The sequence below is a fragment of the Procambarus clarkii genome, chromosome 35 (assembly GCF_040958095.1).
Source record: "Procambarus clarkii isolate CNS0578487 chromosome 35, FALCON_Pclarkii_2.0, whole genome shotgun sequence".
Classification (NCBI taxonomy): domain Eukaryota; kingdom Metazoa; phylum Arthropoda; class Malacostraca; order Decapoda; family Cambaridae; genus Procambarus; species Procambarus clarkii.
The window spans coordinates 34,932,313-34,959,293 of record NC_091184.1 but is presented as its reverse complement, the minus strand read 5'-3'; the positions used below and the strand labels follow the sequence as shown (position 1 = coordinate 34,959,293).

Sequence of the window (26,981 nt, the reverse complement as noted above, 5' to 3'; positions counted from 1 at the left end):
AGTGAACAGCTTATCAAACAAGAATTAATTCATAGATAATTAAAAACTTGTGTTATCTTGCAGTGCCAAAATTGGGGAATATTTTGAGAACGGTATTTTCCTAACTCAATGTGGGGTTTACCTTGCTACATATTTATAATGTCTTTTACATTCTCTCTGGTCTTGATCGAGGTGGTGTTCGTCACTTGCCAGATTCTGCTGCTCTGCTGTTGTTTCCATCCCAAATCTCCATGGATATTTGTATCCTAGACGAATTCTTGCTATTTCCAATTATCCTTCGGCCATCTCTTCGCCCATAATGATTGAGATTGTCAGATGCAACTACATTGTACCAGTGTACAGATTCACTGGTTTGTGCTTCTATCCTTTTGTTACCTTGTCACGGTGATGTTACCTGATAATACCTCTTTAATTTGTAGCAGCATCTTTGGTATGAAGTATTGGAGTTGGGAAGGGGGGGGGGGGACATCACTGGTAACCAATCAGGAGAGGTTGGGCCGAGATGGAGTTCTGTGATTGGTCTGGGGGTTCCCCCAGGTGGTGGCAGTTATGAGGACAGACCAGTTTTCCAGTTCCTGGTGAGGAGGGCAGCTTGCAAGAGAGGAAGAAGAGACGTCGTACAGGACACTCCAGGACGATGAAGTCTTGAAGTTTTTAGGAAGACGACGCTGGTGCCAGTGGGAGTCGCCATTTTGGATTCCCATTGTGGCTAGAGTCCTGGTATGGAGGACGTCCTCAGCTGTCCTTCAGGTCCGTTCAGGCAGGATGTTTGTGTGAAGGTGGCGTATACTAAGCTACGACTGTGAGGCTACATGGCAAAGTGTTTATTTCTGGTGAACTAAATGGACTATTTAGTAATTAAGCGTTTTGCATTACTTCTGTGGACCCAATTTCACCTAGAAAAAGCCAGAGAGAACCCCCGAGTGAACATTTCTAGATAAAGAGCATAAACAAAAAAATAGATCAATTTGTGTGTACACAGGAGGGCACCTGAGCATCGACAGTAGAGTGAAGGCAGAACTACACCATCAGTGAAGGCGGACGTGGCACAATAGGCACAGCTTGAGGTTACATTGAGGTGCTTCCGGGGCTTAGCGTCCCCGCGGTCCGGTCGTCGACCAGGTCTCCTCCACCTTGGTAACTGTACTGCCACAGCTAATATAATACTCTCACGCGGGGTGAGAACCTATACCAGGTACCATCAGTAGCGCAGTGTGTGTGTAGCAGTGGGTTTTGTAGCCTTGCCCAGCTCTGTATGTACTCTGCATCTTGCTTTTTTTTATGTTTAGAAGAGGTAGAGAACCCCCAACCCCTATCCCACAAACAGGCGAAGTCACAATAACGTGGCTGAAGGATGTTGAGCAGACCACATACTAGAAAGTGAAGGGACGACGACGTTTCGGTCCATCCTGAGCCATTCTCAATCGACTTGAGAATGGTCCAAGACGGACCGAAACGTCGTCGTCCCTTCACGTTCTAATGTGTGGTCTGGTCAACCCCATCCCACAAGTTTGCTCCAGGAGGAGCAGCATCAGCAGCGATCCCAGCATAACAAACACGATAGAGCACACACTCTACTGCTTCTTAAGCTCCACGCTACTTGAAGCACCACCCGAATGAGATATAATAAAAAATGAATAATTTATTGCATTTATTGACAAGACGTAAACTAAAGTATGACCTGTGATCTTCAGCCTGGTAATGCTTGCATATTAGTGGCTTCACTTGTCGCTGTAACTCTGTTCCCCTACACTTGTTTACCTCTTGCGTTCTTTGTGTGCACATTCTTATGACTAAAATTATCATTACACAATAATTAATGAAACAAATTGATTTAGTGTTATATATGTTGGTTTAGGAAGGACGAAGTGCGCACTGGTAACAATTCTAGTATCTGGCCTCGACAGTAATTGTATTGTCTATTGATAATGCTCACGATGAGGAGCTTGTGAGCTATGTTGGTGATAGTTCTAGCAAGTGTTTATCATCTGGGGAGGAATGGTGTAGAGAGTTCTGCCGTCTATAGTTCTGCTTGGCGAGAAAGGGATGGTTCTGTTGTCTATTCACCAGAATAGACAAAAGAACCTCACTTCATTCTAGCGTATAAGTGAAGGGTCTGTCGTCTATAGTTCCATTAGTTAAGCTCGATCAAGGCAGCGAGCGCCCCGGAGTAGGCGGCGTTGTAGTCGCAGGCGACCTCGTTGTGTGTGTAGTCTGTCCTCACGTCCGTGTACGAGTCGTCCTGCGGGGGAGACGACACAAGATATTACAGAGTGCGGTGTTTTGGGGACCCAGAATGCGGTGTTTTGGGGACCCAGAATGCGGTGTTTCAGGGGACCCAGAGTGCGGTGTTTTGGGGCACAGAGTGCGGTGTTTTGGGGGCACAGAGTGCGGTGTTTTGGGGGCACAGAGTGCGGTGTTTTGGGGGCACAGAGTGCGGTGTTTTGGGGGCACAGAGTGCGGTGTTTTGGGGGCACAGAGTGCGGTGTTTTGGGGGCACAGAGTGCGGTGTTTCAGGGACCCAGAGTGCGGTGTTTCAGGGACCCAGAGTGCGGTGTTTCAGGGACCCAGAGTGCGGTGTTTCAGGGACCCAGAGTGCGGTGTTTCAGGGACCCAGAGTGCGAGAATGTGGTGGTTTCAGGGATCCAAAGTGTGGTGTTTTCGGGACCCAGAGAGACGTAGAGTCTACGTTTCTACGACACACTGACCTCGGCCGGGCCGCCGACGAGGGCGCCGTAGAGGACGTGGGGGTTGGGTCCGTCTTGGTTCTGGGCCCAGCCGTCGGTGCAGGAGGCTGGGGGCAGCGGACACGAACTGCGAGCACGCCCGGGAGGATGAGAAAGAAAACACACACAATTATTGAACAAATCCACAAGGGCCGTGACGAGGATTCGAACCTGCGTCCGGGAGCATCCCAGACACTGCCTTAATCGACTGAGCTACACACACCTTAATCGACACACACTTATTATTCATGTAAGTAACAATTTCCAACTCATTTGTTTAAATTATGTTTAAAAACAGGAACGTTTCATGATCATTTCAGAACTGAAACTTATATATCTATGGTTTATATTTTTTCATGTTTTAACTCGTTGTCTGCTGTGTTTATAGTATATTAAATAATATATATACGTATACTTGATCAACCAGGCTGTGACTCATACGTCAGGCTGCGAGCAGCCGCGTCCAACAGCCTGGTTGATCAGTCCGGCAACCAGGAGGCCTGGTCGACGACCGGGCCGCGGGGACGCTAAGCCCCGGAAGCACCTCGAGGTAACCTCAAGGTAAGGTATACTGTGTGGGTCTACCTCTCTCTAAATCAGGGATTATTTCTCAATTAAGGTCAGAGTTTTTTGATCACCTGTAAATTAATCTCTCCTGTCTTTCAGCCCAGCTTGACGCTGGGGTCCTCCAGTCTGTGTATTAGAACCATTATTTTCTTCACGTTTAAGCACGTGCAAACAGACATTTTGTTCTGTATAGTTTACTGAGATTTACTGATCTTACTTTTTCATTGAGATCACTGAAATCAGTGATCACTTCAGTGAGATATTTTTTCGTTTAATAATTGTATTATGGTCATCCAGCTGTTGGTCATTCTACACATTACAATGATCTATCCTTCTCTGTGAAAAAAAATATAGACGTTAATGTGGTAGATTACTCACTGTAATCAATTAAAATTTTGAGAATGTCACTAAAAATACAAGAAAATTAACAAACTGTCAATCAGAAAACAGAAAAATGATTTATGTGCGTAATACAAGAAAAAGTAAGTATTGTAAGATACAGTGAATGTGCATGTGTGTGTGTGTGTATGTACTCGCCTAGTTTTGCTTTAGGGGGTTGAGCTTTGGCTCTTTGGTCCCGCTTCTCAACTGTCAATCAACTGGTGTACAGATTCCTAAGCCTACTGGGCTCTATCATATCTACATTTGAAACTGTGTATGGAGTCAGACCTCCACCACATCACTTCCTAGAGAGTGCGTGTGTGTGTGTGTGTGTGTGTGTGTGTGTGTGTGTGTGTGTGTGTGTGTGTGTGTGTGTGTGTGTGTGTGTGTGTGTGTGTGTACTACGTACCTGGAGCGGTGATGGGGTCTCTGTGGAGGATCGACACCGAAGCCGACGACGAAGGAGTGGCCGACATCACCAAGGATGTAGTGCATCTGTCCCTTGGCCCACTGGCGGTTGGCCTCGGCATCGGCCTGGTCACCGTATTTGGCCGCCTAAGGAAACCATCAAAATATTTAGCGTTCTGTCATCCATGCCACTACTCACAACATGCCAGAAAACCCACGCAGACATCACAGTACGTACCCAGAGAGAGAGGAAGGCGACATTAGCAGCGTGGCGATTGGATCCCCACATGTCTAAGAAGACGAGGCCCTTAGGGGTGTACTTGGCATCGTTCTTCAAGTAATCTAGGAAGGCCTTGAGAGCCGTCTCATACTGGGCGTTGTCGGGGTCCACCAGTGACCCCAGAGCCTGTGGGAGAAAGAAGGTGGTGGCGCTAGTACTCTAGGCGCTGGAAACAGAGTTTGGAAGAAAGTGGTAATATTTCAGTGGCTATACAGCGGCAGGTTGTCCACACACACACACGTGCGCAACTTAAACATAGCGGATACTTAAGAATATTGATATTCATCGAATAAGATCTTCTAGTTGTCAAGAGGAGAAAGTGAGAGCATCGCGGAAGCTGGAAACGACGATGAATCAGATGTGGGGACACTGAGCAAGTGAAATGATTTACAAGGTAAGATAGCTAAGGAGACATTCTTCTATGCGTTAAAAACATAATAGTACAAGCGGGGGTTCGATTCCCTGCGTTAGTCGTCCGACAGCTAGAATGGTGGAGCCTCTGAGCTTAAGCATGGCCCTACACACACACACACTGTTAGCTAAGTCCAAACTCTGTCTGCCTCTCTCTTTCCCTCTCTGTCTCTCTGGAAACTAAAAGCAACTAACGTAGACTCCAGCCTTCTTATCGTCCCAAGAGAACTGGAGCGCGTCCTCTCCCAAGCTGAACTCGTCCCAGTGTTCCCGCGCTTTCGTCAGGTAGGTGGCGTCGCCCGTCGCCCTGTTGAGCCAGAGGGCCGCCCAGGCCAGCTCGTCACCGTAACCGCTCCAGGACCTGTACAGGCGGCACAACTGGTAAGCTTACGTCTTCTCGTTGACAGTCTGTTATCAATATTAGGTGAACAGAGGCATCAGATATAATATAAAGTGCCCTAACGTCTTACCCTGTCCAGGAATCGAACCCAGGATCAATCGGTGGAGATCCAAGTGCGATAATCACTGCGCTTCGTGTGCTGAATATTTGATGATAATGTTGGCGGTCAGGTGATGGTGTGTTTAGTTTGAGGAAATTATATTCCATTGGGCGTAATATGTTCGAGTAACGTTTAATAAACATTTGCGACATTGATTAAACGTTGAATCAAACGTCGTATGCTCAAATTTGCCCGCCGAGGATGAGATGAATTGGGTTTAATGGTCATGAAAAGGACAGGCAAAATTTATTTTGAAATTGGGGACTGGTCAAGGCCAAGAGTCAGTGACTGTCGGGTTGGGTATAAATTAAGTGGTTAGATCATTTAGTTAGTGACCAGGGGCCAGATTCACGAAGCAGTTACGCAAACACTTACAAACGTGCACATCTTTTCTCAATCTTTGGCGGCTTTGTTTACAATTATTAGACAGTTAATGAGCTCCGAAGCACCAGGAAGCTGTTTATAATAATAACAACAATTGATTGGGAAGTTTTCATGCTTGTAAACTGTTTAATAAATGTAAACAAAGCCGTCAAAGATTGAGGAAAGACGTACACGTTCGTAAGTACTTGCGTAACTGCTTCGTGAATCTGGCCCCTGATTGTAGTTAGATGAAGGTGTGACTGATCTTTTAGAGCTGTAGGTAGAGAGACCTTGTGGCTTCTGATGGGTAGTAGGTAGTTGTTGTTGTTTTAGATTCAGCCACTCGGAACACAAAGTTCCAAGCAGCACGGGTTATGGTGAACCCGTCGTACTCACCTGCCGCAGAAGAGATGTTTCGGGCAGTAGGTGTGGCGACGTGTACACGTACCTGTAGAAGGCGGCAGCGTCGGTGATGGAGTTGTGATATTCCAGTCGCTTCTGGTCTGCAAAGTCGTACAGCTCCTTGGCTATATCCAATATCTGCGAGGCGTAAGCTGGGTCGTCCTCCTGCGGTAGAAAGAACATGGAAGATCGACGTGTGTTAGAAAGCTTTTTCATAACTTTCTACCTCAACAGCTTTTATTACCTCTCTGCATTTATCTGTGAACCACAGCACTAAACAATACGCTATATAATCCTCACAAATTCAATGAGAATCAATTTGGTGAACACCTGTTGAGTATTTCAACTTCGTGATGATGTATCACGTATAACAAGGATTGTGAAGCAGTTCTCAAGTCATAATTATGTCTTAGACAGTTAATACTGTCAACTGAGTATGTAGACTGTTCCTGAGGCTGCAGGAGGGCGCCCCGAGGCTGCAGGAGGGCGCCCCGAGGCTGCAGGAGGGCGCCCCGAGGCTGCAGGAGGGCGCCCCGAGGCTGCAGGAGGGCGCCCCGAGGCTGCAGGAGGGCGCCCCGAGGCTGCAGGAGGGCGCCCCGAGGCTGCAGGAGAGCGCCCCGAGGCTGTAGGAGGGCGCCCCGAGGCCTAGCTACCCTACCTGGAAGAGGATGGAGGCGGCGGCGAAGGCAGCTGCTGTCTCTCCGGCCAGATCAGACCCTGAAGGAGAAGACCACGGAGAAGTTTAGTGCTTCGCGTCGCTCGGGGCTGCTAGCTGGGGCTTGTATGGTCAGTGTTTAATTATTATTAAGTAGTTGCAGTAACGGAAGGCCTGGTCGAGGACCGGGCCGCGGAAGACGCTAAGCCCCGAAATCATCTCAAGTTAACCTCAAGGTAACGGTAGTAAATGTGAAGGAGGATCGAGTCACCTTTATTGATATATACAAGAGTTGTTACATTCTTGTCCTTGAACACCTTGTGTGTTCACAAGGTGTTCTTGATCTTGATCACCTTGTGTGATCGGAGCCAAGAGGATGTAGACCATCCGCTTGGTAAGCGGATGGTCTACATCCGGCACTAGTGATATTTTTCTCAGTGGCAGAAAATAAAAATGGGAACCAGACCCCCTAATAGTAAAAATAGTAGTGGTAGTATTTGCAGTAGTAACAGTAGTAGCAATTTTAAGAAATGGTAGCAGTGATAATTATAATAGGAATATTAGTAGTAATATCAATAATAATACTAGAAAAATAGCATTAGGATTAGTTAATTATCAGGAGGAAGCACTAAGCCATTACGACTATATAACACTTGAAAGGAATGAGGATAGAGATTTGGGATAGGACGGAGGGAAGCAATGGTGCCCAACCACTTGGACGGTTAGGGAAGGAGGGAAGAGGAGAGGGGTGGGGGGAGGATGAACGCCGACCTGCAAGAAGGTAGACCGCTCCACCATCCAGTCCAAGTGGTTGAGCACCAACCACTTAAGAGGAGCAAGCAGTGGTAAAAGTGAAATCACTGACCTGGGGCTTGCTCGTCAATCTTGGCAGATGGTCGCTCCATGTACATGTCCTCAGGGCGGCCCCAGTACCCGTGGTCGATTCCCCCCTGCCCCACCTGGGGGAGTGATCAACACAAGTGATCAAACTCACACAATATCCGAACGCTGTCAGCTTATTTCACCACTTACAGTAAGGTGTCTTCTCTAGAAGACATCTTAATTATGAGCGTACGGACATGAGTGAATGTCTTAGCGAGGGGAGTCTTAACACTTTCCTGGATTTTCGACTTGGACTTACGGGCGGTTTCCCTAACCACTTGTCGAATCACGACGTAAATTTACGGACAGTGTTATATTGGGTATTTACTACTCGATCGACTTGGGGTTTGTATGAATATGTTTACCATTAAATTTTTGTTTTCTCTAATAGGCACTGTGCCTATTTGAGAAAACGGCAATGTATTGTAACTTAGAGGAGAGACTATTGAATTGGTGTCACGAGGGTAATCGCGCACTCCACACACTCTTGTGTTGGCCGCGATCATGATTCTACATTTATATGCATATGTCTGTGTAGAGAATTTTATTCCGAACACTATACAAACAAAAAAAACGGAGTGAATCAAGTATAAACTTGAAAAAAACATGAGCAAAGTAAAAACTTTTTACGCTCACGGGTACAAACACGCGTAAGATTCGCGTAAGATTTTATTCGCCGCAAATTTATTTGACGCTCTGTTGGCCAATTCTACCCATGTTCTTATAGAACTTTCTATTGCGAACACATTGCTATAAAAATGAAATACGTTGCTCGAGAAATAATGTCATGACAGTGAAATAAGTATAAACTTTCAAAGCGCTGCATCACACCAGTGTCGTCGCTGCTGAAATCACGGCTAACGATTCGCCCAGTTCCCACACTCGTGTGGAACATTATTAGACATTGATAGGCATATGTCTGGGTGGGAAATTTTATTGCGAGTTCAGTGATATCAAAATGAGCGCTGTAGGATGACTGTGAGGCTGGCAACAAACGAAAGAGTATGAACATTTACTTCCTGTTTGGGTGTCACGGCGAGTCATCTTCGTGTTTATTTACTTCGTGGTAAGATAGCAAATGCTTGGGTGACATTTTATGCATATGATCTTGTAGAGAATTTGATTGCCAACGCATTGATACCAAAATGAAAAACGTAGCTCGAGAATTGATGTTAGGAGCGTGAAAAGATGATAAACTTTTTTGTGTTCACGCTTGAGCGCCCAGAACGCCGCGCGCACAACCCACTTTTTTTTTCAGGGAGTGCAGCGTGCGCTGAAGTGTTAAGTTCTTTGAGTATATCAGCGGATAGATCACTAACACGCTGTGAGGTATGGTGTCTTAGGTGTCCTCCCGAGGACGTATGGGATGTCTTACCTGTCCCCAGAACTCCCAGTGGGCGGTGTAGGCCTCGATGAAGTAGTCCGTGGCCCATTTGACCGCCTCCTTACCATAGGCCGTTTGACCTGCAATGTGAGAAGACATTATATGAACAACCCAGCGGGTTTTCTTCCTATTGGGGAGTGTTGTACATGGCGGTGTGTCCACTCACAAGATGAGTGGCGCTGCCCAATACTGTCACTATGGCGGTGTGTCCACTCACAAGATGAGTGGCGCTGCCCAATAAACTCGCCCCTCGGGGCAAATTTTAAAATTTAAAATTACTTCCGCCGTCGCTGCCCCGCCAAGAACCTCAAGCTGTCCGTAGTAACACGGTTCCTGCTTGTGTTATATCACGTTTGAAACCCAAAAACCGGGATTCAAACAAAAAATTTGAAGTTTTGGAGACATTTGATGCAGTTTAACCTCAAATTTTTTGTTTGAAACCCAGTTTTTGGGTTTCAAACTCTATCACGAGCAGGATCCGTGTTACTAAGGACAACTTGAGGTCCTAAATATAGTTTAATGGAGGGGGGGGGGGGGTAGAAATAGCCTAAGCTACTTTATCCCTTTGAGATGTATTTTTTCTTGTCTCAATAAACATACTTAAACTTGATACAGTTTAAATACAGTCTGGTTCGCAACGGGGGACTCAATCGATGGTAATAAACGCTTGTGGGAGGGTTAATGATCTGTGAAAGTATTTGGCTTTAATCTTTTAACGGAAAACGGGCGACATATTTAGCAGAAGTTAGAAGAAAAAACAAAGGTTGTAGCGATGAGTGGGTCGAGGGACTATCTACAAGTCGGATTGTACTGTACATAGAAAATTTACAGAATAAAAAGTTGAAATTTCCGTGTTTGATCATTTTTTTGTTTACATTATAGAGTTTGTATTAGAGTTGGATTGCCATCACTCACCTGCAGCCTCGTATCCGTCAGGGAAGTCGAGGAGTCCCCAGGCGAGGACGGTGGCCGTGTAGGACATGGGGAAGCCGAACTTGACGTGGTCCCCGGCTGGTGGGGAGGAGAGAGAGAGAGAGAGACATAAGAACATAAGAACAAAGGAAGCTGCAGAAGGGCGTAACTATTGGCCCATACGAGGCAGCTCCTAACTCATAGGTGATGTGAGGTACGACTCCAGGCGTATGGTTGTGTGTGTGTGTGTGTATTCACCTAGTTGTGTTTGCGGGGGTTGAGCTTTGCCCTTTCGGCCCGCCTCTCAACTGTCAATCAACTGTTTACTAACTACTATTTTTTTTTTTTCACACCACACACACACACACACACACCAGGAAGCAGCCCGTGACAGCTGACTAACTCCCAGGTACCTATTTACTGCTAGGTAACAGGGGCATTCAGGGTGAAAGAAACTTTGCCCATTTGTTTCTGCCTCGTGCGGGAATCGAACCCGCGCCACAGAATTACGAGTCCTGTGCGCTATCCACCAGGCTACGAGGCCCTGTGTGTGTGTGTGTGTGTGTGTGTGTGTGTGTGTGGTTGTGGTTGTGTGTGGGGGTAGGTAAGAAGAGAGGGGGTTGTGTGTACACACTGTAATTTAACTAAAAGTCATATATTTTCTTAAGCAACGAGTCAATGACGTATTATATAAATCAATTAACATACAGAGCCTCCCTCCTGGGCAAATATTATCCCCCTTTACTACGTATCTCAAGATGTCTCTCAACACACACATTTTGTATCTTCCTTTTTCCCTCCTTCTAACTTCCTTTTAGCTTGCTCCCTGCCTCCTTATCTCTTTCGCTCTTCCTTTATCTTAGTATAATTTATACTTAACTCACTTGCATCACTATACTCCAGGAGCCTCCTTCACCCCTATTCTCCTTACCATCATAGTATCCTCCAGTAAGATCGTGACCCACATCTGACCCATCGTCTAAGGCGGAGTCCCACCTCCATGTGACCCTCTGGTTGTCGGGAAGGTGACCTGACCTCTGGGCTTCATAGAACAGGAAGGACATACACAGTGCCTGTAGGCAAGATGAGTGCCAGCATCAGAGGGGGAGGAGGGCTGGGGTTGGCACTGATGTGGACGGCATTTATACACCTTTCCTGGGAGGATATGCGAAGCAAGTTGCTATGATATTGTTTCTAATTTGATTGCAGATGGCATGAAAAAATGCGCAAGCGTTGCAATCTCATTTTGAGAGGTCATGTATGTAAGGTCGCGGAACTGGTGCACGGGAGCAAGCAAGGTGCTCACGCCAGACCTTTGAGGCAAGTTAGGAAACTGGCTGAATGCTCCATCACTCCCAAAGATATGTTTTGTCTTTCAAAAACCGAATTCAAAGCCACATATAAATTAGGCTCAACTCGGTTTCATCAATACACCTTTTACAGCATGATATAATGTTAGTAAATATTTACTAACATGCAGTGGGAGAGGAAATGGCGAGTATAATGAGTGGGAAGTACACGAGTATAATGATTGACAGGTAGATGACAATGAGGGATCGAGTTGAAAATGGTCCCCTGTCCACGACACGTCACAGTGACTGACCTGACTGTAGTCGTATGGCCTCATGCCAGTCTCCTCACAAGGATTAGTGTAAGGGTACAGCGTTGTCCACTTTGGTCCTCCATCTGGGGATTAATAAGACAGTTGGTGAGCGAGAGAGAGAGTGTGTGAGAGAGAACGAGAAAGAGAGACAGAGAGAGACAGAAAGTGACAGAGACAGAAAGAGGTAAGAGATAGATATAATAAAATACTGGCAAAAGTAAAACCAGTAGATAGAGTGAGGAAAATATAGGTAATACTAGACGAAAAAGGAGAATGTTATTTTTCACAAAAAACAACACAAAGCAATTCTTCTTTCCACCAGAACCCCCATTACCTCGAAGTACAAGATCCAGCACACCTCGACACACCTCGAAGTGCGCCACCATCACCACCACCACCTACCACAGACGTCGACGCCGTTCAAGGTGGCTCCGATGATCTCGGGGTGGACGTCGCCTGAGAAATGCACCTGGAAGGAGAAGTCCACCACTCCGCCTGTCCCCACGAACAAGTTATCGTCGGTGATTTTGATGTGAGTGTCATCTATCTTCTCATAGGTGCCCTGCCACACCTGCATCAGACGATGGCTCCATAAGTGGCTGATCCCATCTAACCCACATAGACAAGAGACATCTAATCCCTTATTTCCGATATATCTGACTTGCAGTCGTCTTAATATCGAGTGAAGCACCATTATCAATGCACCTGTTTGTGATATATCGATATAATGGACTAGCTTACCCGGACCCAAGAGCCACCACTTACATCGAGCGAGTCAACAGGTCGGTCAAAAGTCAAGATGATTTCGTAGCCGAAGAAGGGCTGGAGGGTTGAGGCCGTGAACTCGGCATCGTAGTTACCGCTCCATTCGTTCTTCAGGAGGATGCAGGGGCAGCGGTCCTCTTCAGCGCCTGCGGCTGCGGGGAAAAATACCACCGCCAGGGTAAATAATATCATACCGTCAGTTCTCTGTCTCTATGAATTACAGACTCTTTGATTCCTCTTAGTACACATGGACTCACATTTTCCCTAGATTTGCAGGCACAAAGACTAGCACCCTCCTAGCCTCACAGAATCCTAGACTCACGGACTTAGAGATACAGAATCCTAGACTCACGTTCTTAGAGACACAGAATCCTAGACTCACGTTCTTAGAGACACAGAATCCTAGACTCACGTTCTTAGAAACACAGAATCCTAGACTCACGTTCTTAGAGACACAGAATCCTAGACTCACGTTCTTAGAGACACAGAATCCTAGACTTATGGACATAAAGACTCAAACTCCTAAACTCATAATAGACACAACGACATAGATACAATTCTCCGTGTCAATTAGATAGGTCATAGATACAATTACAGTCTCCGTGGTGTAGTGGTAAGACACTCGCCTGGCGTTCCGCGAGCGCTATGTCATGGGTTCGTATCCTTGCCGGGGAGGATTTACTGGGCGCAATTCCTTAACTGTAGCCTCTGTTTAATGCAACAGTAAAATGTGTACTTGGATGAAAAAACGATTCTTCGCGGCAGGGGATCGTATTCCAGGGACCTGCCCGAAACGCTACGCGTACTAGTGGCTGTACATGAATGTAACAACTCTTGTATATATCTCAAAAAAAAAAAAAAAAAATTGCTAAAAAAGGTTAATTCGTACTTCTCCACACTCGAACAATGTATTTTTGTTATAATAACAGAATTAGATTTCACAATAACATTTCTTTTCATGCATAAAAAATACATAGTTCACGCTTTTAGAATCAGTTGGCCTACTTGGGGACAGGGCCGCGGGAACGTTGAGCCATGAAATCATCGCACGATAGTTGTTTTTTGTTAATACTAAGACATGTAATTTCATTCACATTTATCTGTGAAACTCCGACAAGGAAACTATTCTTCTATATTGCGTCAACGTGCATCTTGCGTCTTGCGTCTTTTTTTATTTAAAGTTGGCAAGAAATTTAGACACACACACACACACACACACACACACACACACACACACACACACACATACATACACACACACACACACACACACACACACACACACACACACACACACACACACACACACATGTATAATAATAGCATATGTATATTTTCTATCCCATTCTACAGGAGAAAACTTACGTCATACATAATTCACTCTCAATATTAGGACAGAATCCCAAACATCTGTCCGAGTATATATAGTGTCCGTGAGGGTATAGCCTGGTCTTGCCTGGTGCAGTACCTGTGTGGAGGAGGGCGGCGACCCCCAGCAGGAAGGTCCTGGTGAGCACTCCGGTCATGACTGCGGCAGGAGACACTGTGGCGAGGGAGAACGGACGCCTTCCACATGATATACCCGACCCCCACCTTCCTCTCCACTCCACTGATATACCCAACCCACCAGTAATATACCCGGCATAGCTTCCACGACCCCACCACTAATATACCCGACGTAGCTTCTACGACCCTATACCCGACGTAGCTTCCACGACCCTACATCCGACGTAGCTTCCACGACCCTATACCCGACGTAGCTTCCACGACCCCACTAATATACCCGACGTAGCTTCCACGATCCCTCTCCCTCCCTAATTATCACGGCCCGATGAAAAGTCCCACTGCAGGCCAATGTCCAGCACAAAGACAGTTGCAAATATACAGACCAGACGGGAGACACAAACGTCCAGCTGTGATACCCTTGCAAGCCTGCAGGTATTGCAAGGTAGTGTAGTCCCCTCTGCACCTATTGATCCTCATTTAAAGAAGGGCCTCGCACATCCTTGCAATTTCACGTCAAGAGGCTTACAGACGCTTGGCTATTGGTGTAATTTCGTTGCGTTGAATTTCCTGAAGGACCTGGATGTGAAGCTCATTGGGAAACACATTTGCAACTCCCCTTTTTTGGCTTGGCAACTCATTGTTGCAAATCAAGAGTGAAAATGTGTGATGCATCCTGCGCATGCAAGCATTCATACCTCCGTTATTTTATCTTGAGGTAATATTAGAAATAAAGGGCATGGAAGCATAATATTAGGAATAAAGGGCAAGGAGGCATAATTCATTAGACCAGAGAGATATTTGAAGTCTCTGAAAATAGGGATTAAAAATGACTCGTTTAATTGATAACATTTTATAATATGTTGATATAATTCACTAAAATGTTCATTAAAAAACAACAACTTATGATTCATTTACAAATCGTAAAATATAAGAAGTTTAAACTTGTTCAAACAATTAGTTATTAAACTGAGCAATACAGTTTTCAGAGGACAAAAGCCAGTTTTTATTGAAAAATAGAAAGACTATCTAAGACCATATAAAATATATATTACGATCCGGAATGCTCAACTCACAATGGGTCAATGAAGGGCTCCTGAGTCCTCTGTTGAATACAAATTAATGGTAAACACCAATTCAGTTTCATGAGAGGTGGGGGGGGGGAGCGCTCATGAAATTGTGCGTGTGCGTGTGCGTGTGCGTGTGCGTGTGCGTGATCATTCTGATGTGCATCTTCGGTCTGTAAGGAGGAAAACTTTTGATATTTTTTCCCTCAAGTATTTTCCAACATCTTTCAGAGTAATTACAATGAGAACTCTATTCATATTAATTAAAACAGAATATATTAAAATCGAGGAAATGGTAACTATTTCTGCTCAATTCCTTCTACGAAGAAATGCTATTTTATGAATAATATTTTCCATTTTCGTTTCCACAATGGAACCCTTTTTTTTTTTTCAATTTGCCTCATTTCTGGCCTTTTGACGAACGTCATCTTTCTCTGTTTTATCTAGACTGACATGTTTAAATCATTCAAAAGTGTGTACCGTGATATATGGCGATATATGATATATAACCTTTTAAAATGTACTTTTTAATTATATCCAGTAACTAAAAATAACAAATGGCATATTTATCTTGAAATCATTGACATCCACCTGAGAGAACACCTCAGCTGCTGAGGCGAGCGTGTGTGTGTGTGTGTGTGCACCGAGAGGCGTACACACACACACACACACACACATAGGAAGCAGCCCGTAGCAGCTGTCTAACTCCCAGGTACCTATTCACTGCTAGGTAACAGGGGCATCACGATGAGGGAAACTCTGCCCATTTATTTTTTCCGACGGTGCCGGGGGATCGAACCCCGGTCCCTAGGTCCACGAGTCTAGAGCGCTATCCACTCAGCCACCACCCACCACGTGTGTGTGTGTGTGTGTGCAACAAGGACTTTCTCTTTATTAGTACCCATGTAAAAGTTTGCAAATAGGTCGCCAAGGGGCTATCATAATACCATAACGGTGGAAGAGGCTATTATAATACCATAATACGTGTGGGTGCGCGCCAGCTGCTGGGCGTGAGTGCCAGCTGAGTGCCTTCCCACTGGAGAGTGTCAAGTACCCACCACCAGCTCTGAGACTTGCACCTAACGTTCCCATGGAACGGGTAAACAACATGACCTTCACTGACAGCAATGCACCTGCTTCTCCCACTGACGTTCCTTGTTACCTTTGTGGCCTCGAGCACCTGCTCTTGGGCGCCTTATGCACCAAGATACGTCGTACGCTGCTGGAGCAATGCGGAATAAAATACTGTTGAGTGCCACTTTAAAAATATGAAGATCAGGAATGACTAGTGAGGACCTTTGTGTGGTATTTGTACATCAGGAAAGAGTGGGGTTCTCTCGTTGACATAAAGATGGTTGGGGTATCTCACAGGGTCGGGTGATGGGTCGTGGAAGTGGTGGGTCGCACCATGGGTAGTGGAAGGTGCGTCGGGTATGTCAGTGGTGGGTCGTGGAAGACCCGTTGGGTATGTCAGTGGTGGGTCGTGGAAAGACCCGTTGGGTATGTCAGTGGTGGGTCGTGGAAGACCCGTTGGGTATGTCAGTGGTGGGTCGTGGAAGACCCGTTGGGTATGTCAGTGGTGGGTCGTGGAAAACCCGTTGGGTATGTCAGTGGTGGGTCGTGGAAGACCCGTTGGGTATATCAGTGGAGGGTCGTGGAAGACCCGTCGAGTATAGCAGTGGTGGGTCGTGGAAGCTACGTCGAGTATAGCAGTGGTGGGTCGTGGAAGGTGGGTCGGGCATATCAGCGGAGGGCCGTGGAAGGTGGGGGGTCGGGTATATCAGTGGTGGGTCGGGCATATCAGTGGAGTGTCGTGGAAGGTGGGGGGTCGGGTATATCAGTGGAAGGCGTCCGTTCTCCCTCGCCACAGTGTCTCCTGCCGCAGCCATGACCGGAGCGCTCACCAGGACCTTCCTGCTGGGGGTCGCCGCCCTCCTCCACACAGGTACTGCACCAAGGCAGGACCGTCACACTACTGACTTTGGAACTCTGAATCCAACCAACATATTTTTCTCACTATAAATTTCCTTCCCTTCGTCTCTAGCGATATATTTCGTTCTCTGTTCACTTCATGTTCATCTCTCTCTTTCATCAACACTTCATCAGGGAGATTTTTGACTATAGACATGACATTATTGTCGTATCACCGGTCTACATCCCGAGGGACCCGGGTTCAATCCTCTGGCGGGGCAGAAACGGTTATGCACGTAAGCTGACGCCTCTGTTTACCTAGCAGCAAAATAGGTACTCGGGAGTTAGGCAACTGTTGTGGGATACATCCTGGGAGGAAGGTCAGTCGTAGGATAACGGGAATTACAACTATGGCAGCTATGCAGACTGTTGCTGGCAGATGGTGATAATCCTAATTTAGGATTCTTACAAATTAACAAATTAAACTTATTTGAAAGTTAACACATCTAATCAATTAGCATACCTGGCCAGATTAGCAAAAATCACATCCGACAGGACCCCCTCACACCTGGACCAAATATACACTTGATATAACACTGTCCAGCTTAGCGCAGCCGAGCGGTTAACGCGTCTAAATCTGTGAGTGTTTTCTGTAGGTGTGGTGGGTCAGGCGAGCGAGATGTGTCCCTGCTTCTCCATCAGGAGTGAGTGGGATGGGAACTACGACGCCGACTTCTCCGTCAAGGCCACCACCAGGTTCACGGGCCTCATCGTCCATCTCACCTTCGACAACCCCGTCGATTCTCTCAACGTGAGTGATCGACTGTCCAGGTTCAGTTTAGAACTGTGTAAAAACCGAACCCCTCAATACAGTTTTGATGAGTTAGGGATGAAAAAAATATAAAAAACCCGCCCACTGAATGTCAAAGGAAAATCTAGTATTCTAATTATTATCAAAGTAATTTAAAATTGTCTTGATCCCGTGATTGATTAATTATTTTGCATACGTATACTGTAGTGAATATTTGGTTGCATATCATGTTGCATGATTTTTGTTTGTAGTTCATAGAAGTAATGCAAAATAATTATGTGATTTGCTGTTATGTGTCAACAATGCAAGCAATGATATACAGTATATCTCTTTATCAACACATACAAAACCTGTGTCTCTCCCTCCCAACACGTACCAAACCTGTATATCTCCCTCCCAACACGTAGCAAACCTGTGTCTCTCCCTCCCAACACGTACCAAACCTGTATCTCTCCCTCCCAACACGTACCAAACCTGTGTCTCTCCCTCCCAACACGTACCAAACCTGTATCTCTCCCTCCCAACACGTACCAAGCCTGTGTCTCTCCCTCCCAACACGTACCAAACCTATGTCTCTCCCTCCCAACACGTACCAAACCCGTGTCTGTCTCTCCAGTACTGGCAGGGGACGGTGGAGAAGGTGGACAGTACCCACTTCACGCTCACCAACCAGATTTTCTCCGCCGTGCCAAACGACGACGTCACGTTTGGCATCGAAGTCCACTTCACGGGCACCAAACCCATCATCACCGGCGTCATTATGAACGGAGATGATGTCTGTGGTGAGTGAGGGAGACGAGTTTGTCTGTGGTGAGTGAGGGAGAAACGTTGATGTTACGGACTATAGTTATCCAGTCAACTGAAATAGTAAACGATAGTTTTAGTGTATGTACTCAGTTCCCGTGTTTCCGGGTAGATGGCGTCGGTGACTGGACGACGCCGCACGCCCTAGACAACCCTTGCGACGCCACGGGCATGACCCCATACGACTACAGCCAGGTGAGAGTGATTGTACATTATAAATACGATGATTCCTAGTACTCACTTGGGCTGGACGGTAGAGCAACGGTCTCGCGTCATGCAGGTCGGCGTTCAATCCCCAGACCGTCCAAGTGGTTGGGGGACTCCATTCCTTCCCCCTCCCCCTCTTTCGTTCCATCCCAAATCCTGCCCCCTTCCCAGTGCTATAACAGTCACAATGGCTTGGCACTTTCCCTCTGGTAATTCCATCCATCCTTCCTTCACCTATACACATGAGGTCTGGGTGTATACGATTTGTTTAAAAAGTGATCGAGTAGGGGTTCAATATTTTACGGGCTCACCATAGCCGGTGCTACATGGACACTTCGTTCTGAGTAGCTAAATCTAAAACAAACAACAACGGGGTTCAATTGTTTACCTGTTCAGACGCAGAACAAGTGAATATGATTTGTTAAACAGTTCAAATGACTGCAAGTTGAACGTTTTTTAAACGTTTTTTGAACGTTTTTAAAAACGATTTTTTGGACGTTTTTTAAAACGTTAATTTTCCTCACAATTTTTAAAGTTGTTTACTTTTACAAATGTGCCCAGAAGATAGTTCGGAAATTTCTTTTATAAATTGATAACAGCTGAACATAAACTGTGAACACTTGAACTCTGATAATACTACAACTTCATTCACCAACTGGTTCCTTTGCTAGTCAATGTTAAATGAAGCGAAACGTGTGCAAATTGGTGTTCCTGAGCCGAGTTGTTGTTGTTGTTTTAGATTCAGCTACTAGGAACAAAAGTTCTAAGTAGCACGGGCTATGGTGAGCCCGAAGTGGACTTACCTGGTACAGGAGCGGGGCTGTAACTGTTGCTTCTGTGCTGAGCCGAGTAATTCCTAAATGTTTTGGATTCTATTAATTTTTTGGGGGGTTTCTCATTTTTATATTTGCCTGTTGGTGCAGGTACTGTGCATGTCATACGTTTTCTACTGAGGCTCAGCGCTCGGGTAAGCTGCCCGCTGATCAGAGAGTTACCTGGAGGGGAGACTCTGCCCTCGACGACGGCTCTGATGTGGGCCACGACCTCAGTGGCGGATACTATGATGGTGAGAGAGAGAGAGAGAGAGAGAGAGAGAGAGACAATGTTACCATAAACACAGCTGGTGAACAATCTTGACATTCAGAGCACTGTGAAGTGGATGTTAATATAAATGTTTGGGGGTGGATATAAATAGGAGCTGCCTCGTATGGGTCAATAGGCCTTCTGCAGTCATACCTTCATTCTTATGTTCTAAGTGATCACACTTACGACTAACACCACACACTCACGTCTCTCTCCTCCCCACCAGCCGGGGACCACGTCAAGTTCGGCTTCCCCATGGCCTACACCGCCACCGTCCTCGCCTGGGGACTCCTCGACTTCGAAAAAGGACATGAGCTCGCAGGTAAACAAAAAAAGAAACCCTTCATAAGGTTGGGGACGTCAGACTAAGATGTGTCGCTCCTACAATACAATAATACAACAGCTCCATACATCACACCAAAGGAAAAATAAAATAGTCCATTCTTCATCTTGTCCCACAGACCAAGTGGAGTACGGTCGAGCGGCTGTCAAATGGGCCGCGGACTACTTCATCAAAGCCCACACCGCCCATTATGAGTTCTATGGACAGGTGAGGAGGAAGCCACCCAAGATGTTGTTGTTTAAGATTCAGCTACTCGGAACAAAAAGTTCCAAGTAACACGGGCTATGGCGAGCCCGTAGTGAACTTACCTGACACAGGAGCAGGGACTGTAGCTTGCCACCCAAGAGGTGGCACGGACGTGAATACCCCAGTAACCCAAGGAAGCCCCCACTCCCCCAGACACCAGCCACTAACACCATACCCTGCGGGCAGACACTAATTTGCAAGTAGTTTAGATTGATTGATTGATGAAGATTAAGCTACCCCAAGAGGTGGCACAGGCATGAATAGCCCGTAAGTGGTAGATTTTTTGGAGTGAATGTGAGAAGATTATTCGATTGAGTAGTTTATTCGATTGAGTCATTCATTATACATCCCCTTAGGGGGTATAATGAACGAGCACATGAACGCTACAGTATAATGATCGGTAGTACAAAGAAGGTTACAGACGGTCATAGTAGGTTCAAGAACTGAACTCCATAATTCGTTTGGCTAAGCACCTTGCGAAGCATTTAACGAGTTGTGACTCGAATATAGGAAGAGAGCGAACAGAAAAAAAAGAACTTGTCTTGTTCGGGAAAAGTTCGAACGTCATTAGTTTTGAGTCGTGTGTAAAGTGTTTGTAAAACATAAACTCCGCCTGTCCTCATCAACAAAGATTAAATGCTCGTTAATTCAGCTTCAAAACCCCTATTTCTTAAAATGAAAACTGATTTACACACGACTCACACCTTATGACGTTCGAACATTTCTCGAATAGTGCTTCGCTGAGAACCTCTGTTCGAATCGCAACACTGTAAAGGCTTCACCCACGTACTTCAAATTCAAATGATCGCCAACTAGAAGCTAAACACCTAATCTAACATGTGCCTAAATATATATAGAACTTAAATATATAATAACATTAACATATCAATGAGAACGAACCTATTTTTAATACACAATGCATTCAAATTGTTGAATGAGTCTTAAAGGGTCGACCGCTGCTTCAACGAGCCTAACCTAAGATGCATAAACATAAATAGGATGAGGGTGAGGAAAAGGGAAGGACGAGGGGGTTGAAGGCTGGATTAAGTAGCATTTGGTACACAAGAGTACACACACACACGCTGAGCAGAGTACACACACACACACACACACACCCATACGTGTGTGTGTGTGTGTGTGTGTATGAACATTGTATGGTACTGTGTACATAACGCTGACCCGGTGTTCCCTGGGCACAGGTGGGAGAAGGGAACTTGGACCACGGCTACTGGGGCCGACCTGAGGAAATGACCATGGACAGACCGTCTTACAAGATTGACAGCGGCGCCCCAGGTAAGTGACTCGTACAGGTGTGGGAGACAGTTGAACCTGTGTGTGAAGGCTATTAACTCTTCTTGAAACCATACACACACATACTTGTGTAAATGTTAGACACATCTGTGCTGGTGTTACACACTTTTGGTAACACCAGAAACATGTGTGTGAAAATACCAGAAACGCCAGACACATGTGTTGTACCAGAAAACACATACACTGTCCTTAACACCTTCGTTAGTGGTTGCCTTGTGGGCTTGAGGGTGGAGCATTGGATCGGATTTCTTATGTCTATACCTCCACCAGGGTCGGACTTGGCTGCTGAGACCGCCGCCGCCCTGGCCGCAGCCTCCATCATCTTCAAGGTAAGTACAGAACGGTCTCTCTCTCTCTCTCTCTCTCTCTCTCTCTCTCTCTCTCTCTCTCTCTCTCTCTCTCTCTCTCTCTCTCTCTCTCTCTCTCTCTCTCTTTTCCATGGAATATATACCCAACTTTTCAGCTTTCGTCATTAATGAAACAAACTCTCCACCAGTTATATATGTCTCATTGCCAAAAGTGTTGATAACTTGGAAGGACGGCTCCAAGCTCTTGGAATATTGATGGCTCTCCTAAGCTAATGAGTTAAGATTCCAGCATCTAACTGTGAGAATCTTTTTCCCCCCTAAAGCTATTTAAAGTTAGGCAATTAGTTAAGTACAGTGGAGACAAGGGCCTACCCTGTTGCTGTTGACCTTCGCCCCCTCATTCCCTTCTCCGATCTGCCTTCCTTCCTCTTCCTCTCCCTTCCCCTACTGCATCTTCATCGCCTCCCTCCCCCATCAGGACGTGGACAGCGCCTACGCCAGCAAGGTGCTCTCCGTGGCCGAGGAGCTGTACGCCTTCGCTGATGAGGACCGGGAAGTCTACAGCAACTCCATCACGGATGCTGCCGCGTTTTACAGGTACTGTGGTGGTGCCTGGTGATGTTGTCTTGTCTGTGGGCGCCATATTGGCTTTGGCCGCCTTGTCTGTGGCCGCAAAGCTGGCTGTGGCCGCCATGTTGGCTGTCTTGTCTGGGCGCCATGTTGGCTGTCTTGTCTGTGGCCGCCATGCTGGCTGTGGCCGCCATGTTGGCTGTCTTGTCTGTGGCCGCCATGTTGGCTCTCAATCTAGGAACGGAAAGAACAGTTCGTTTGTTTGTCTCTTCATTACCTGTTAAAATTATATTTACGTAGATTGCTTTCTGCCTTCTTCAATTCAGCTATGATATTATTTATTTTAATTTGACTTTCTAACGTTTCTTCATTATATTTTTCGTTCATCTCTTTTTCTCTTTCCCTCCTTTCCCTCCCCAGTTCATTAATTGGGAGAGAGGGAGGAAATTGTATACCTAGGCTGGGATGATGATATCATTCGTGAATACCATGTGGTCGTAGCTTAGAAAAGGCTCATCGGCGCTTGTAAATAGTAAAAAAAAAATTTAGTTTTAGGGCACTGACAAACAGGTGGAAAAATGGTCGGTAAACAATTGTTAACAGAACACCTAAGCATTAATAACAGAAAACGTGGCTGCGCAGCCGACCTCGTTCATCGTAGACTAAAATAAAGGCAAAATAATTTTTGTTTACAGAATACGTGTCAGTACGAAGAGTAAAGAAACTGACTGTTCTTGTTAAACGTAACTGTGAGGAAGTTTGCTGACAGTAACGAAGCAAATCAAAATGAACTTCATAGCGGTTAATAATATTGTTATTAAATTATTATTTTTTATATCATAATATTAATCGTTTTGTCGGAGACAGAATCAGCTTGTATCGAGGTCACCCCCAGTCGAACTACTGACCCTCCCCAGGATGCAACCCTGCTACAGTTGCCTATAACTCCCGGGTATCTATTTACTGCTAGGTGAACAGAGGCAGTAGGTGAAAGGAAACGTGCCCAACCCCTTGCTGCCCCTGGGAATCGATCCCGGGATCCCCCGATTGTGAGCCTTTCTTGAGGTTATCTTGAGATGATTTCGGGGCTTTTTAGTGTCCCCGCGGCCCGGTCCTCGACCAGGCCTCCACCCCCAGTAAGCAGCCCGTGACAGCTGACTAACACCCAGGTACCTATTTTACTGCTAGGTAACAGGGGCATAGGGTGAAAGAAACTCTGCCCATTGTTTCTCGCCGGCGCCTGGGATCGAACCCAGGATCACAGGATCACAAGTCCAGTGTGCTCGGCCGACCGGCTCCCATGAAGCTAACTTGTGTTATGGCACTGGGATGAATAACTTTATCACCCTCGCCCTAACTGTACCACCTTCACCGTAACTATCACCTTGGCCGGCACCCACAGGTCGTGGAGCGGCTACGGTGACGAGCTGTGCTGGGGAGCTCTGTGGCTCTACAGAGCTACGGGAGACGACACCTACCTGACGAAGGCCAGAGCGGCCTGGGAGGAGTTCGACCTTGGGACGGACGCCGTTCAGTTCTCCTGGGACGACAAGAAGGCTGGAGTCTATGTAAGTTGTTTTCCTTCAAGAAAATAGATTTTTTCTTTTTAATAACATGTAGCTATCCACCAAGATTCTCAGTTACATTGCTCGACCTTTCTCAACTTTGTCTCTTAAGTACAGCTTGCTTCTTTTTCATACTCGGGATCCACGGGTTCGATTCCCGGGAGGGACAGCACTGATTAGGCACGTTTCTTTTCACCTCATGCCTCTGTTCACCTAGCAGTAAATAGATACCCGGGAGTTTGACAACTGTTGCGGGGGTATGCATGTGTAATATATATGCCTCCTCACAGCTGTACACCTGTTCATTCTATTCACATCTATAGTGATTAGTAGAACTCCCAGAGAAAACCGGTTTGAAGCAAATATCAGGGAAAAGCGCTAAACCATTAAGACTATATAGCACTGGGAAGGAGTCAGGATTAAGATTTGGGATTGGACGGGAAGGAGGAGGAACCGAACCGAATCGAGCACTTAACCCCACGAAACTCTACTCCTTCGTCAGGCACTCTACTCCCAGATCGACCCGGCCACGGCTGAGTACAAGACGGCCCTGGAGACCTTCCTCAGCTACGTCATGAATGACGCACCCACCACCCCACAGGGCATGGTGTTCCTTGACACCTGGGGTGCCAACCGCCACGCTGCCAACGTCGCCTTTATTGCTCTCTATGTGAGTATGTGAGTCAGCCTCAGCTCTATATGTGAGTACGTGAATCAGGCTCAGCTCTATGTGAATACACGAGGAAACCTCAGCTCTGTGTAAGCCTATGAGTGAGCTTCAGCTGTATGTGAGTACATATATATTTATATATACATATATATTTATATATGTACCTTATATATGTATAGGGTACATATATATATATATATATATATGTACCCTATATGTACAGCAAGGAACCTCAACTCTCTATGATTAATCACAGGCATTTGAACATAGGAGAGTTAGGTTAACACAGGTTCGGTTGTATTTTTCACACCTTCAAAAGACAGCATAAAACAGGTAAGCCAGATTGAAATCCGTTTGACTCACCCCGTCTCGTTCACCCCCGCAGGCAGCGCAGTACGTCGACCAGGCCAACAGCGCCCAATACCGCCAGTTTGCGCAGAAGCAGATCGACCTGCTTCTGGGAGACGCCGGCCATTCCTTCGTCGTCGGCTACGGTGTAGACTCGCCCCAGAGGCCACACCATCGCTCCAGGTACGTGTACCCACACACAAAACCCATACAGGGTTGTGCACATATTGACCTGTTGTTTACTAATAATATTTCCCAAATTTCAAGTATTATTGATGTGTTCCTCCTGACGTAGCTCCTGCCCGTGGCCCCCAGCCTCCTGCACCGACGGCTGGGCCCAGCAACAGCCGGGACCCAACCCCCACGTCCTCTACGGCGCCCTCGTCGGCGGCCCGGCTGAGGTCAGTGTCTTGCCTAGAAATATTATTTTTATCTCGACTTGGCATAGTTTAGGAGTTCCTGAGAGCCAGTTTTGTTCACGAAAACCTTGAATTATTTCATTCTTCTCGCTGCTGTGTCTCGAAAACATAGCTGTGGAGCACTGCATTCTCTATCACACTATAGTCATTCAACCCGTTCTCGCACTTGCTTCTAGTCAATACTGGCTTATTAATATGTGCATATGTGACATACTAATTTATTGTGAATATTTTAGTTTACCTTGAAAAGCTGAATAGAAAACACCGACCTAACCTAACCTTCTTAGTATGTTAAGATAAGGATCTTATTGGGTCATTAGTGCTACTGTGTACAGTCCTTCCCTTCTTGTCGTACAGGACGGCACCTACTCGGACGACCGCAACGACTACGTCCACAACGAGGTCGCGTGCGACTACAACGCCGCCTTCACAGGAGCGCTGGCGGCCCTGGTCGAGCTCAGCTAGACCAGGTGCTGAAGGACAGGCGACCTACCCAGCGGCATACATACAAGAACATACAAAGTCATACGTGCACAAGAACACATACCCATGACGAACTAGAGGGAGGAAGCACTGAAGACCATCTCTCTCTCTCTCTCTCTCTCTCTCTCTCTCTCTCTCTTCTTCTTCTTCTTCTTCCTAGCTTTGTGTATCGTCACGATAAAACACAAGTGGACCAGGATTTAAGGCCCTTGTTAAGTGCTCAATTCTGAGGATTATTCTGCGCCATAGAACCTCTAGCTAAGAGGTGGGAATCAAGAGCTGAAGCTCATTCCCTGCAAATATGTAATCTGGCGTGCCTGCACACACACATTCCTGAGGGAGCTGTATTACCCAACAAAGGGGGAAGGGGGCGGGGCTCCACCTGCGTTCTAAATATATTATGTAATAAGAAATGGGACTTTGCTTCCACTAATCCTTTAGAAGTGAAAAAATACATACACCTCTTTGTCTTTATGTAGAGGTTTAAGTACAGTATATAAAATTGGGCCTAAGATGGTGAATATATTCGGCCTAAGCATTGCTTATTTAGGCCTAGGACTCGTTAGGTTGTATAGAAACTTCCACTTTTTAGCGTGCCATTTGGAATACAAATATAAAATATATTAACTTTCTATTGGCTACAACAGTCTATTTTTGTACGTTCGACCAATAGTTGCTAGAGGTACTATCAGGTTTGGAGGAGGAGGATGGGCTGCTGCAAGCAGGTTAGGGTTGGAAGGGATAGTCATCTATCGAGGAGATAAATTGCATCGTGAGCAATTTGATGGTCAAGAGTGAAATGGGCACTGAGATGACTGAAGAGTTTTTGTCGTCACAAGAACCCCTCAAAAATATATTTCCTTAAACGCAAAGTAATTTCACTGCTCCTTAATATTATATTTTATGAAAACAAAGAGAATCTAAGTCGGGGGGGGAGGGGGAGAGTGGGGGGGGGGTGAAAGGATGTGGGGGAGGGGGTGGAGGGGGGAAGGAGGGGCAGAATTTAACATAAACTCCACTAACTGAAGACGTCACAAGTTCGGTAGCCAGACCATTTTTGCATAACAGCGGTTGTATTTATAAATACTGTATC

General features: G+C 46.1%; 2 protein-coding genes across 2 annotated transcripts; one reads left to right on the top strand and one right to left on the bottom strand.

The window, feature by feature from the left end:
• Positions 1-1,638: 1,638 nt before the first annotated feature.
• Positions 1,639-13,868, bottom strand: LOC123768438 (uncharacterized). Its single transcript, XM_045758982.2, has 15 exons — positions 13,708-13,868; positions 12,240-12,391; positions 11,877-12,045; positions 11,475-11,557; positions 10,803-10,944; positions 9,875-9,970; positions 8,951-9,039; positions 7,559-7,652; positions 6,697-6,755; positions 6,085-6,203; positions 4,969-5,134; positions 4,321-4,488; positions 4,084-4,229; positions 2,709-2,814; positions 1,639-2,242 (listed from the first exon to the last, which is right to left on the bottom strand). Exons 1-15 carry the CDS (start codon positions 13,763-13,765, stop codon positions 2,135-2,137), a joined length of 1,755 nt encoding a protein of 584 aa, XP_045614938.2. The 5' UTR covers positions 13,766-13,868; the 3' UTR covers positions 1,639-2,134.
• Positions 13,869-16,598: 2,730 nt separating this feature from the next.
• On the top strand, positions 16,599-26,301 carry LOC123768439 (uncharacterized). Its single transcript, XM_045758984.2, is given in 16 exon segments — positions 16,599-16,754; positions 17,377-17,531; positions 18,148-18,313; positions 18,448-18,530; positions 19,466-19,492; positions 19,494-19,608; positions 19,852-19,947; positions 20,087-20,175; positions 21,414-21,507; positions 21,796-21,854; positions 22,312-22,430; positions 23,806-23,971; positions 24,471-24,638; positions 25,024-25,169; positions 25,282-25,387; positions 25,763-26,301. Coding segments are annotated over 16 exon segments (1,755 nt in total). The 5' UTR covers positions 16,599-16,696; the 3' UTR covers positions 25,871-26,301.
• The last annotated feature ends 680 nt before the right edge of the window (positions 26,302-26,981 follow it).